This window comes from Hippoglossus stenolepis, chromosome 18 (assembly GCF_022539355.2).
Source record: "Hippoglossus stenolepis isolate QCI-W04-F060 chromosome 18, HSTE1.2, whole genome shotgun sequence".
Taxonomy (NCBI): Eukaryota; Metazoa; Chordata; class Actinopteri; order Pleuronectiformes; family Pleuronectidae; genus Hippoglossus; species Hippoglossus stenolepis.
Window position 1 is genome coordinate 19,250,372 of NC_061500.1, and position 12,633 is coordinate 19,263,004.

The following is a 12,633-nucleotide window of genomic DNA, read 5'->3' on the forward strand; positions in this document are numbered from 1 at the left end:
ACAGTTTCTACCAGGTAACAGTTTCTACCAGTTAATAGTTTCTACCAGGTAACTGCTTCTACCAGGTAACAGTTTCTACCAGGTAACAGTTTCTACCAGATAAAAGTTTCTACCAGGTTACTGTTTCTACCAGGTAACTGCTTCTACCAGGTAACAGTTTCTACCAGGTAACAGTTTCTACCAGTTAATAGTTTCTACCAGGTAACTGTTTCTACCAAATACAAGTTTCTACCAGGTAACTGCTTCTATCAGGTAACTGTTTTTACCAGGTAATAGTTTATACCAGGTAATTGCTTCTACCAGGTAATAGTTTCTACCAGGTAACTGTTTCTACCAGGTAATAGTTTCTACCAGGTAACTGCTTCTACCAGGTAATAGTTTCTACCAGGTAATAGTTTCTACCAGGTTACTGTTTTTACCAGATAAAAGTTTCTACCAGGTTACTGTTTCTACCAGGTAATAGTTTCTACCAGGTTACTATTTCTACCCAGGTAACAGTTTCTGTCGAGGAAACTGTTTCTACCAGGTAACTGCTTCTACCAGGTAATAGCTTCTACCCAGGTAACTGTTTCTACCCATGTAACCAGGTAACTGTTTCTACCAGGTAATAGCTTCTACCCAGGTAACTGTTTCTACCCAGGTAACCAGGTAACTGTTTCTACCCTGCATGGGATTATGACATGTGATACACTCACTATTAAACAACTTTGAATAAACAGGCAATCAGCACTCTGCAGCAGCAGTGGCTGGGTCTAATCAACATAAGTGATGCTGTTGATCATAACAACAGTGCACTCATGACAATGCAACGCCAGCTGATTCTCCAGTTCGGGGTTTTGCAGACTGAGTTCAGTTGAGTTTCACAGAACTTTGAATAAACAGGTGAACAGCTGTTTGTGAAGGAGTGGTGGTGAGTCCAGTAGAAGGTCTTTACTTGCTCTGCCTCCTTTTATAAAAGTCAAAAGTCATTTGTTTTCATCAAGCAGTAGTAATTGACCAAACAGAGGGGCGTAGCACACAAGTTTGGGCCCTATACACAAGCAGTCTCTGTGGGCCCCCTTCCAATCCAGCATGCAATACAGAGCCTTTGCACATTCACTATAAATTAGCTAATCTCTTCTAATGTCTCACGCCCATTAGAAGACTTTGCATATTGCAGATAATTTGGAAACTGTTTGCCTATATTTTGGTGCCATTTTGGTTATGTCTCAGTCTTCTCAGTCCCTGCTAAGTAGTTCCTGCTACATTTTCCAAGGTGCCCCAGTCTTTAGATTCTTGGATTGCCTCCACATATATTACTAATACAGATTCATGGATCAAATGTATTATGCTGTCTCGGAAGTTAAGAGGATTACTCACTATACTGCAAGCCACCACCAGTAATCATCAGCATGTTCTCAGCTGGGAAAGGAAACTAGTTGTGAGAGCCATCTAGTGGTGACACATGCTGCTGAAAGAGTCAGATACCATAACTGGGCGTTTGCTCATTTTATAGCACAGCCTCCCTTTGCCTCCATGTGGTTAGTACAACATGCGTTAATCATCTTCTAGATTTTAAGGGATGTATTCCATGGTTTGTTAATTGTTATCTGATCTCATGAAAGACCCAAATCAACACTGAATGTCTCCTACTCACAGGATGTATGTATCTCAAGCATGATATAACTTATTCCTCTTTAGTCTCAAGATAAAACATCTCTGTGAGTGACTCTATTAAACTTGGTGACATGTTCTTTCACTACATTCACCAGTGTGCTGATAATTTTAAATTAAAAAATTAAAAAATTCTAAAAATAAGTTATTTCATTCATCAGACACATTAATAACGCAATTCATTATCTCAATGTTTAAATTTGTATGGTGAAATAAGAAGTACCAAAACAAAGCTAACAACATTCGAAAGTCAGATTAATTCATTTAATTGATTAAATTATTACAATTCTCATTGGTTGCAGCCAAAACATTTTAAACATCCGCTGTAGCTTACAATTAAACCCATAAAATAAATACAGTGGAGTGTAAAGTGAATTATTTCCAGCTGAAATGTGGAGTAAGTGTGTACTATAATGTAACTTAAAATAGAAATACACAAGTGCAGCACCAGTACCTAAAAACTGTACATACATACAGTACTTGGAGAAACGCTTGTCAGCCTCAATGATTATCTTAAATAGAAAACTGAGGAAGATGGGGACATACTGTTACTACACACACACACACACACACACACACACACACACACACACACACACACACACAAACACTATCTATCTCTGTATCTCTCTCTCACACACACACACACACACACAAACACTAACTCTCTCTCTCTCTCTCTCCCTCTCTCTCTCTCTCTCTCTCTCTCTCTCTCTCTCTCTCTCTCTCTCTCTCTCACACACTCACACACACACATACAGCTGTAGCATCTAATACTCAATACTCAGATCGTCCATGCAGTCATTGAGAACAGTTTGCTGCAGAATTTTGCTCTACAGATTATATACATAACCATATTGAAAGCTGTGTTATTCTATTCATTTTTATCATTTAATATAATTAACCCTCCGTTAACTTCTTAATTTTGGTTCTGTTAGCTTCATCTGTCACACAAGGTAAGACATTTACATTTTTTGTCACAATGTCATTCTGACTCGATTTAGAGAGAAAATCTGATTTAGATTATTTGCGATTTTGATACTGATCACAGATGAAATAGATCCAATGCCAGTATCAATGGCTGGTGAAAAGGGATAACTGTTCATTTTGATGTAATTTAGAGATTTGGCTGTAAATGTTTCAATACCGTCAAAAATACGTTATTTAAAAGATTTTAATTGTATTAAATATCATGATTCTAACATTTATTAAAATTTGTTTAATTTGGACAAGAAAACTGTCTATAGCTCCAGTTGCATGTTGCGATTTGACCATTTGAGGTGGTCGTCATTAACAATGAAAGAATTTAGACAGTTCGGATGTTGTCTCATGTTGTTTGTAAGTGTTGTGCTACACTAAGATCCATTGCTCGTTTCCCTCACTCGGTGATTTGTTGGTGAGTTTCTGGTGCTTGGCCCTTTAGATTCATGGTTGGGCTCAGCCTCAGAAAAGGATGTATTTTCAATGCACCCTTGTTGAAGTTAGTTAACACACACCTGAGTGTAGCTGTGTGTCAAGAAGAGGAGGTGCCCTGACTGTCTGTGTCTGAAGTATGATGCCAAGCTACAACCTTTTAGAGTTAACTTCAGCACAATGTGCGTGTGTACATGCACAAGTATGCATTCATGTTTGTGCGTGTGTGTGTGTGTGTGTGTGTGTGTGTGTGTGTGTGTGTGTGTGTGTGTGTGTGTGTGTGTGTGTGTGTGTGTGTGTGTGCATGACTGGACTCATGTGACTGTCCTTCACAGTCAGTGATCAGGCTTCAGGAACTAGTAAGCAATCAGAAATGACATCTATTGATCAGCCTAGAAAACTCCCCCAAATCGGCTTTAGAAAGACAAACCTCTATGTCATCAGTGCATAGGAAACTTAGTGATCAATTCATGGACAAATGTATGTGTAACGCTAACAAGTACATGTCTGGATAGAAAAAATATGTAGATTGCTGTGTGAGTGTGTGTGTGTGAGCGTGTGTGTGAGTGTGTGACTGTGTGGGTGTTCCGTGCTGGCAACACCCAGTGGCCGGAGGCATGATGTTTTCAGGTTGTCCGTCCATCCGTCAGTACGTCCGTCTGTCCGGCCTGTTCTTGTTAACATGATATCTGTAACACCTTGAAGGAATTCATGTCTTCAAAATTGGTACAAACATTCACTTGAACTCAAAGATGAATTGATTATATTTTGGTGGTCGACGTTTAAGGTCACAGTAACCTCATGTTCCTGTGAATGGGATTTTTTCAGGAGTGCTAGAGAATTGTATTACTTCTGGTACAATTCATTTGGACTCATGGATGACCTGATTAGAATTTGGTGATCAAAGGTCAAAGGTCACTGTGACTTTTCAAATACATGTTTTGCCTTGTGAATAAATAAGTGAATATCTCAGGAACATCTCAAGAGAATTCTTTCAAATTTGGAACACACTCACTGAATAACTGATTAAATTTTGTTGGTCAAAGGTCAAGGCCACGGTGACATGTTTTTGACCCTTTGAATGTGATATTTCAACACCGACTTGAGGGAATTTCTTCAACTTTTGATCAGATATCACCTGGACTCAAAGATGAGTTTCAGTGGTCAAAGGTCAAAGGTCACAGAGACCTTATGTGAATCTGAGAAAAAAAGACATGTTGTTGGCGGAGGCATAAAACCACAGTGTGGTAATTCTAGTCTTTTCTTTTTGGTGGCTGTAAACTGAAATCATATTGATGACCTTAGATTGCTCACATCATTCATTCACATCCCCTCCCTGATGAAGAGATTTCTATTGTGCTCAACTCAGTCTTATAACAATGAGGATATCACATTCTAACAGTGTTGGTCTTTTAAAGGCAACTAACTGGAAAACCTTGCAAGCTGGTCCAACGTAAGCCTGCTGCCTTAAGATGTGTGCCTTGACTAAATTAAACTCGACAGATCCAAACTCATCTCATGAGTTGTGAAAATGTTAAACCAGCATTTAAGTTCACTAAAGGGTTAACAGGTTCAATAAGGAATTCAAGGAATTCAGCTCTGTTAACAACAAGTGTAGTACACCAAGGTTTGCTTCTATGTTAGTCAGTTTGATAAGTCACTCTTTAGTTGCTTTGTCTGTCCCTCCAGGAGCAGAGAGTCTGTCCCAGCGTGAACACTGTACAACAACAGTGTGTGACATTGCTCCCAGCTACTTTGTAGGGATGCAATCTTTATCATGATTAACAGAATACACATTACTATCAGAGGAAACATGATGGCAGCATGTCATTCATGGGCTGTATGTTTCCTCTAAGCCTCTAGACAGTTGGTGCCTGATGGGATGTCGGCAAAAATCCTGTTTCTTTTCAATCTTCATTTGATGAACTAACACTTAGCTACAGCAACTGTGTGCAAATAAATTACAATTAGATTTTTTAAATAGTCTATAATTAATAACTCAACATTTAAAGTTGAAAAAACTTGGAATTAAGAATACGATTGAAGAACAATCTTTTCAACTTCTATTTGGAGAGAATTGTGGGTAATCCATTAAGGTTTCTTATAAATTAATGATTTATTAACCATTGGTTGATACTTCATAAATGTTTCCTTATTAGAGGAGTTGTAGTGTGAGGATGAACACAACTTGGCAATCCCAGACTTGTTCATATTAATGTTAATCATGTCTATCTCATCATCCTGTAAAAATGGCCTCTTGCCTCAATCGACGTTGTAAAACTCCAGCTTCATCTGTGGTATGATTTTATATATCATCTTTTTAGACAACACACATATTCAGACATCCCACAGATGTAGCTGGAGTTTCACAGCCTCAAATGTTTAGATGTAGCTAAGGTAAAGTTTTTCCGTTATTGTTGTGCTGTTGTTGGCCAATTTTGGTGGAAATGTATCACCGTTTGCTTTAGTTTCCATGTGTTGAGCTCCAGCCGGGACCTGAGGGGCTGCTGGGGTTTTCGATTGAGTTTTCCTCTTGTCATCCTTCGATCTGTGAATGTTGCAGTGGCATGTGTGTTGCCATGTGGGCTGGCAGCCCATGTGGTACAGCAATGTGAGGAGGATTCCCTGATACATGATATTGTACACTTCAACTGTACATGAAAGTGGGGTGTATATTTGGTAATTGCTGATGGAGAATCAAAGAGAGGGCAGGGATAATGTTGATAATATTAAACGTTGTAAATATTTTTATTTTGTTGATGTGTTCTGCTGCTGGCGGATGTGAGGGATCCCTCACAGGTGGCTCTATCTGGGGTTTTTATCTTTATTTTGCCCTGTTAAAGGTTAAGTGTGTAAGATTCAGGTGGACGGGATCTATTGGCAGATATTGAATATAAATTAATCCTAGTGATGTTATATATATATATTTAAATACTTTATATTTACATCGGGAATGGGTCCTCTCTATGGAGGCCGCCATGTTTTTTACAGTAGCCCAGACTGGACAAACTAAACACCTTTTGAGTTTTTATGAGAACTGAAGGGTTTGGAAGGGGAGGGTGAGGAAAGGGGTATTAAGCTGCAACATGCAACTTCACCACTAGATGTCACTGAATTCTACACACTGAATCTTTAATAGGGTTCTTTTTTTAGGGTTAAGGGCAGAGGATGTCGCACCTGTTAAGCCCTTTTAAACAAACTGTGATTTGTGAATATGAGCTATACAAATAAAAATTCATTGATAACGACCGCCTCTCTTTCTTTCCTCAAGCTTCTATATTTCCTCAGTAAACCTCTTCCTCCTTGTTTCTAATCTGTTTCAGGATGGATCATCATGACTGGCAGAGGGGAAGGAGCAGAGGTCATCGACACCATGACGACGATGATGGTGAGACAACAGTAACCCTGGAAGAAATGCAGGATTATCAGCTGAGTAAAGTGGGCACAGCCCTGGATCACCTCAAAGAAAGTTAAATACATGGCAATTAGTTTGTAACATGTGATTAGCTGTAACTCAAATTCAGGCAGAATACATTTTTTGGGCATAAAGAACACTAATAGCTGTGTCGTGTCTCCTCTGAGTATGATATATCCATTCTCTCTTCTGGTGTGGTTGAAAAACATCTTAAGGATTACAAAAAGGTATAATATGTTGATCTAATGTGTCAAAAATTGCAAAAGATTCCCAGATAACCTGAATTGACCCTGGCAAATGTGTTTGCCAACAGTTCCTGATCATTTCATCGAATACACACAAAGGCATATATTTGAAGCTGATGACAAGTGGTTATTGCAGCATGCTGGCACATACATTTTTCTGTTAGTCTGATAATTATTCAGGAAATGGAAGCAGCGCACCACTTGAAGCTCATGGGTTGTTCAGGTCATGTACAGAAAAGAACACCTATTGGCCTCATGTCAGTATTAAATTATGCTGATGAACCAAAAGCATCTGAAAACTTCTGCCGTGAAATCTAACTCAGAGTACAGAGCTAATTTCTTCTTACTAGAAGTTGAAGACTCACTCCAGGGAGATCGTACCCACTCAAACCCAATTGAGGCACCATACTTTCTTCTCCAAGTCAGGGTCACCATCAGAAGGATTTTGAAGCTTTGTCTTAAAGTAATACAGTTCTATAATGTTGCTTTAAAACATGATAAATTCGTGACATCCATTACAGACTAAAATAAGAAAAAACACTGTTGCCACCGTTGATATTTGTGATAACACAATATATTTGCAGACTTGTGCATGTGAGTGTGTGCGTGGGCACATACACTGCTGTAACACTTGTTTATTGCCGAGGACTTTCACATCACTCCACAAGCAGTCAGTGTTTTGTATCCTTTCTCTCACATGTTCTCTCTCACAGAGGCCCAGCCGGAGTACATTGGTGTCCCAGTCTCCCACAGGCGGAAAAGGCGCCGACACCACTCCCATGCCAGTGATGCCGAACATAGCGCACGACACGAGCACTACGATCACCACACGCATCGTGACCACTCGCACCGAAGCTATCACCACGACAGAGAGGAGCACTATGACGATGAGGAGGGGAGTGTGGATCGTCATGGGCACACCAACCTCACAGGTTAGGTAAACTGAGTCTGTACGGGACGTGTGTCCCATGATCCCATTGTCTCTATTACTTTTCTAAAGTTACCCATTAGGGCTTAGCTACTCTAATATTATGTAAAGAAAATTATCATATACAAGGGGCATACAAGCTTAAAAAAGAGAACAAACATACAAACTTAAAACAAGTAGAAAATATAATATTACGGATGAAACATACAATGTACAGAAGAGCCAAGAGTCTTCCTTGGGAAGGGAAGCATAGTATTATGCTTCCCTTAAATCACTTTATTTGTCAATGTGAAGGTATCTCTTCTCTTCAATTTTTTGAAGAGACCTTAAAAATATTAAACACACAGAACTTTACTTGGTGCTTTTACACACACACAGACACACACACACACACACACACACACACACACACACACACACACACACACACACACACACACACACACACACACACACACACACACACACACATTAGTGAGAGGCATATGACCAGGTTGGATGTATGCTGTTGCGCACACAAAGCAGAGGTCTGCCTGCACTAAGTGTGTGTGATGAGGTTGCAGCTGCGGGTGCTTGTATGTACGTATGTGATGAATATTTTTGCAGCAAGGAGCCATGAAGTCTGAAGCCTGTAAGCTGATTAGAGCTGAGGAACTCCAAGCTGTGTGTGCATGTGTGTGTGTATGTGCATGTTATTTGGGGGGACTGTGAGTGTTTTTCCTTTGGTATGCTTCATTTTTTTGCCTGCTCCAGAAAGGATTCGTCCCAAATGTGTGCCACAAACATAAGGCCTGAGGTGACGGTTAGAGGCACTGGACTACCTGGGTCTTCTGAGCAATAGAAGTTCTGTGGGCGAGGAAGTCCTCGCTGTTCTCATGCATGTTTGAGTTTGAGTGTGTGTGCTTGAGTGTTTGTGCATGGACCTCTGGGAGGAGAGTGCTCAAGGGCCCCGTGGTGTGTGTCAACCCTCTTAAAGCCTCTAGCTCTTTGCTGCTTTGGAGATTTCGGCGGATTTCTGCCACAGCTTAGAGGAGACCGACTGATTGAATGGCGCAGGTTTCACATAGACCCACCACACACCAAATCATATGACTGGAACAACAGAACTGGCTGTGGAAAAATACCTGTAAACGCAGCAGAGCACAGGAAGAAGTGGAAAGGACGTATGCGAGTAGGAGTGAAAGTGTGCCACTCATGGTGGAGAGCCAGCAGTGGTGAGCTAAGAACCCTCAGAAACCCAGACGTCTTTTCTTCTTGACCAAAGCGAAACTGAGGACCCCTCTTCAGCAACTGTGCGTGTCAGTGGATCCAGTGAGCATGCAGGAACCCGGGGCCTCTTTCCCCTCCCTCATGGCCTCCTGCTGGACCCTGCCAGGCTCTCAAATAGGTAAAGATGACATGAAGGAGGAATTGAGGAGGGAAAACGCCTGAGAAAAAGAGATTGTCAGTCTGTATTAGAGCTGGGGGCCACCACAGATATCCAGAATGTGTATCAGAAGAGAAACGATTAGAATTGTGCATGACGCCATGTTTCTGCATGTGCAAAAACTTAATTCACCACTTCCATGAAATGTTTGCGTGTCACCTAAACGTACATTTGTCTATTAATGAGGCTTTGGAAGTCGTTCATTTGCGTGGTAAGGGCCTTGCATATGAATTATTTTTTGGAAAGAATTGGATGGTAACTTTATTCCAAAAGCCTCCTCCCCTTGGGTTTGATTTGGATCTGATGGTTCTTTGTAAATCTGAGTCATTAAATGGTTTCAATGGACATTCAAGGTATTTCCACAGTATTTCACTACTTCATTTAGCACGCCTTGCATATGGTAAATTGGTTCTGGTTTTCCTCCTTCACGGTGTTTGTGTGTTATTTATCAGCCATGTGCAGGGACTCTACACACCTGTGATCATTTTTAAATATGTGAATAATTCATCACAGGAGTTACAGCATGAAATAATTTCCACCAAGAGTCACAAGTCTATCATCAAGTCCCACACTGAAACTAAACGCTCGTTAAACTGAGCACATAAGCGCTGCTCGTCAAGCCTGATAAACCTTCACACTGTTATCTGAACGGCCACGAGCACGGTCTCAGTCACTAAGCTGTGTCACCGGTGTTTTCTCCCTCTGCAGTTAAACTATAGTAGAACTATTCACAACTGTATTAAATAGCATTTCTCTGACCAGATCACAACATGCCCATAGTTACTAATACAGAACACTGGGCTGAAAAAAAAAAAATCAAGCAAGAACAACTCCTCATGTTTACCTCCCCATATGCTCCTAGTCATTCTTCTGATGAGTTTTCTTCCCAAGGGGAATGGCTGAAGTGACATTGCTGGAAAACATGTCTTCACTATTTGTGTGTGTGTGCGTGTGTGTGTGTGTGTGTGTGTGTGTGTGTGTGTGTGTGTGTGTGTGTGTGTGTGTGTGTGTGTGTGTGTGTGTGTGTGTGTGTGTGTGTGTGTGTGTGTGTGGACGCCATCTGGTGCTGGGCCAACAAGGTACAGTGGATGTAACAGAACCTTTATATTCCACGCCTGCCTGCTGCTTCTTGAGATGGGGATGACATGGGGATGAGTAGAGGTGTCAGACCAAAAAAACTAAATAAGCTGAAGTGTGCTGAATGCAGTTGGGTGCCTGCATTTGTCCTTCAGATCCTCTCTTTGTACGAAAAGAGTGCTGCCTACAAGAAGTTAAAGTACTAAAGGGAATTGTGCATTTGTGTTTTATCCAATGATCCACAACTGATCTAAAACACAGCAAACACAACAGAGAATGATCTGCCTCTGTGGGATTACATTGGTCAGAGATCAAAGAGGGAACAGCAGACCTCCTAGTCTGGCAGAGCGGACAAAGTAATGAAAACAGCAACTGATTGGTCTCATTGTGGAACATTCTATTGTGTTATAATCATGCACTGTGCTGTGGTAGCCATGGATTACATAATTGTCCCCTCCAAGTGGAAGTATCGATTGAGATTGTGAACGTGCACTTTCACATGAGGCTTCAGACAATTGTAGGTAAAGCTGGACCCATTCAGATCTATGAGGTTGTGTGTTATTGACTTTTTTAAGCTTTTGGGGGAAGAAACTGTGCAACAGGAAAACTGGGAGATCTGTGAGACACACACACACACACACACACACACACACACACACACACACACACACACACACACACACACACACACACACACACACACACACACACACACACAGCATTGGGATGTAATTGCACAGCGCCTCCAGGCTCAGACGTTAATGTAGATTGATCAGTTCAGAGTAAATTTAGAAAAGGTGCCAGCTGATAGATTACACATCTCTTTCAGATAGTAATTAGAGGAGCTGACTTTGATCCTCATTAAAAAAGGGTAAATGGGGATTGTTAACTATTTTCTGGCTGTCTTGTTGGTCAAAGGTCCATTCTGTGAAATTGGTCATGTCCTGGGACCATTGTCACATGTGACGACCTTGCTCTCTAGAGTTTGTTGTTGTCCCCACTGTGCAATAAAGGCAACATCCCAAACTGATAAGAATAAGAATAAAAACCTAAAGTCTACTTGTAGCAGCAGTGTTTATTCCACAAAACCCAACATACATATTGATGAATCTTACTTCTAATTAAATGGTAGCTGTGAAAAAGAATTAATGCAGATAAACATTATCTGCAGCCTTTATTCTATAAATGATTTTTACAGCCACTTAAGTGGACGTTTTAGGTATTTGTTACTTTGGTAAGACCTGTAATTGTAAAGCAAATATATTACTATTTGTATTTAATTGTTATCATAAAAAGTGATATGTTGATTAATTTCCATATTTACTACTTTGTGTAGGTGTATGTGCACTTTTTGTTCTGGAAAATTGAACCAGGAGTAAATACAAAGAAGTACAATATCAGAATTGTAGAACCTTCAGAGTTGTAATTTTAATGTACTATAGAATAGACCAAAAACATGGTGCACTTACTTTTAGTACATCAAATAATCCTCTAGTAATCTACATAGGTACAACAAGATACTAAAAGTATATTTTAAGTACACTACTGTTTTCTGTAAATCAACCAGAAATACTGAAGGAATATGCAGTAAAAATACTTAAGCTTCTCATTAGGAGCAGCTTTTAACACAAAGTATAATAGGCATAGTTTAAATGGGTTCAAAATTGAGTGCAACTTGAAGTATATTGATCTTGCATAAATATAATGTATGCTTCAGTTTATATAATATATTTATAAATGGACAAAAAGAAAATTCTTCCCCTTCAGATGTTGACATGATGGCATTTGCTAACTAGCAATAAACACGGGCTGAGAGAAATTCATTCATTTTGCAAGTATTTGATCAAAACAATGGTATCAAATAAAAAATTATGGGCGTATTAAAAAAATACATAGGAATACAGGAGAATCCACCCAATAGTTGGATCACTATCACTACGATTTCAGACTCCCACAGTAGCTTACTTGTTGTAGCGTTTATCTTTGCATGTGTAAATATGAGTTATATCTGTTGCTTGTGGCTTGTGACCTGCAAATTTATATTTAATAGAAATCTGAAACTGACCCTGTCTCTCGTGTGGCCTTTATTCTTCAGTGTCCCCTGCAGCGGAGCGGCTGCGCCACATACTGGGCGAAGATGACAACACCCCAACACCCACCATATTCACTGAGATGGACACACTACAGCACGAGGGGGGGGAATTAGAGTGGAAAGAGTCTGCAAGGTACAAGGACACACACACAAACATGCAGCCTGAGTGTCAGAGCTTTCATTAGTTAAGGATTTGGGAACACTTTTGATGGGATTTAGGGGTTGAGGGTTACATGTGAGATATTGTGGACTCTGCATTACTGGACTATACCATTACACATGATTGAATCCACAGTTTAAATTGCAAAGCAGCATCCCGCTGGCTGGCACTCCTGGACCTGGACAAATCAATCACTCTGTCCCTCTCAAAACAGCCAAATAACC

At 40.2% G+C, this 12,633-nt stretch overlaps 1 protein-coding gene across 9 annotated transcripts in view; it reads left to right on the top strand.

The window, feature by feature from the left end:
* The first annotated feature begins 2,442 nt into the window (after positions 1-2,442).
* slc4a5b (solute carrier family 4 member 5b) overlaps positions 2,443-12,633 on the top strand; it is a 36,964-nt gene continuing 26,773 nt past the window's right edge. For 8 of the 9 annotated variants that reach the window (XR_007034995.1, XR_004694124.2, XR_004694125.2 and 5 more), the window contains exons 1-4: positions 2,443-2,609; positions 6,390-6,454; positions 7,440-7,658; positions 12,253-12,382. Coding sequence is in view for 6 of the 9 variants with exons in the window: in XM_035141615.2 (XP_034997506.2) it covers positions 6,391-6,454; positions 7,440-7,658; positions 12,253-12,382 (413 nt within the window). In the remaining 3 variants the exon portion in view is untranslated. Of the gene's footprint in view, positions 2,610-6,389; positions 6,455-7,439; positions 7,659-8,666; positions 9,042-12,252; positions 12,383-12,633 lie in introns of those variants that run through there. The other variant, XM_035141618.2, reaches the window with a different exon arrangement.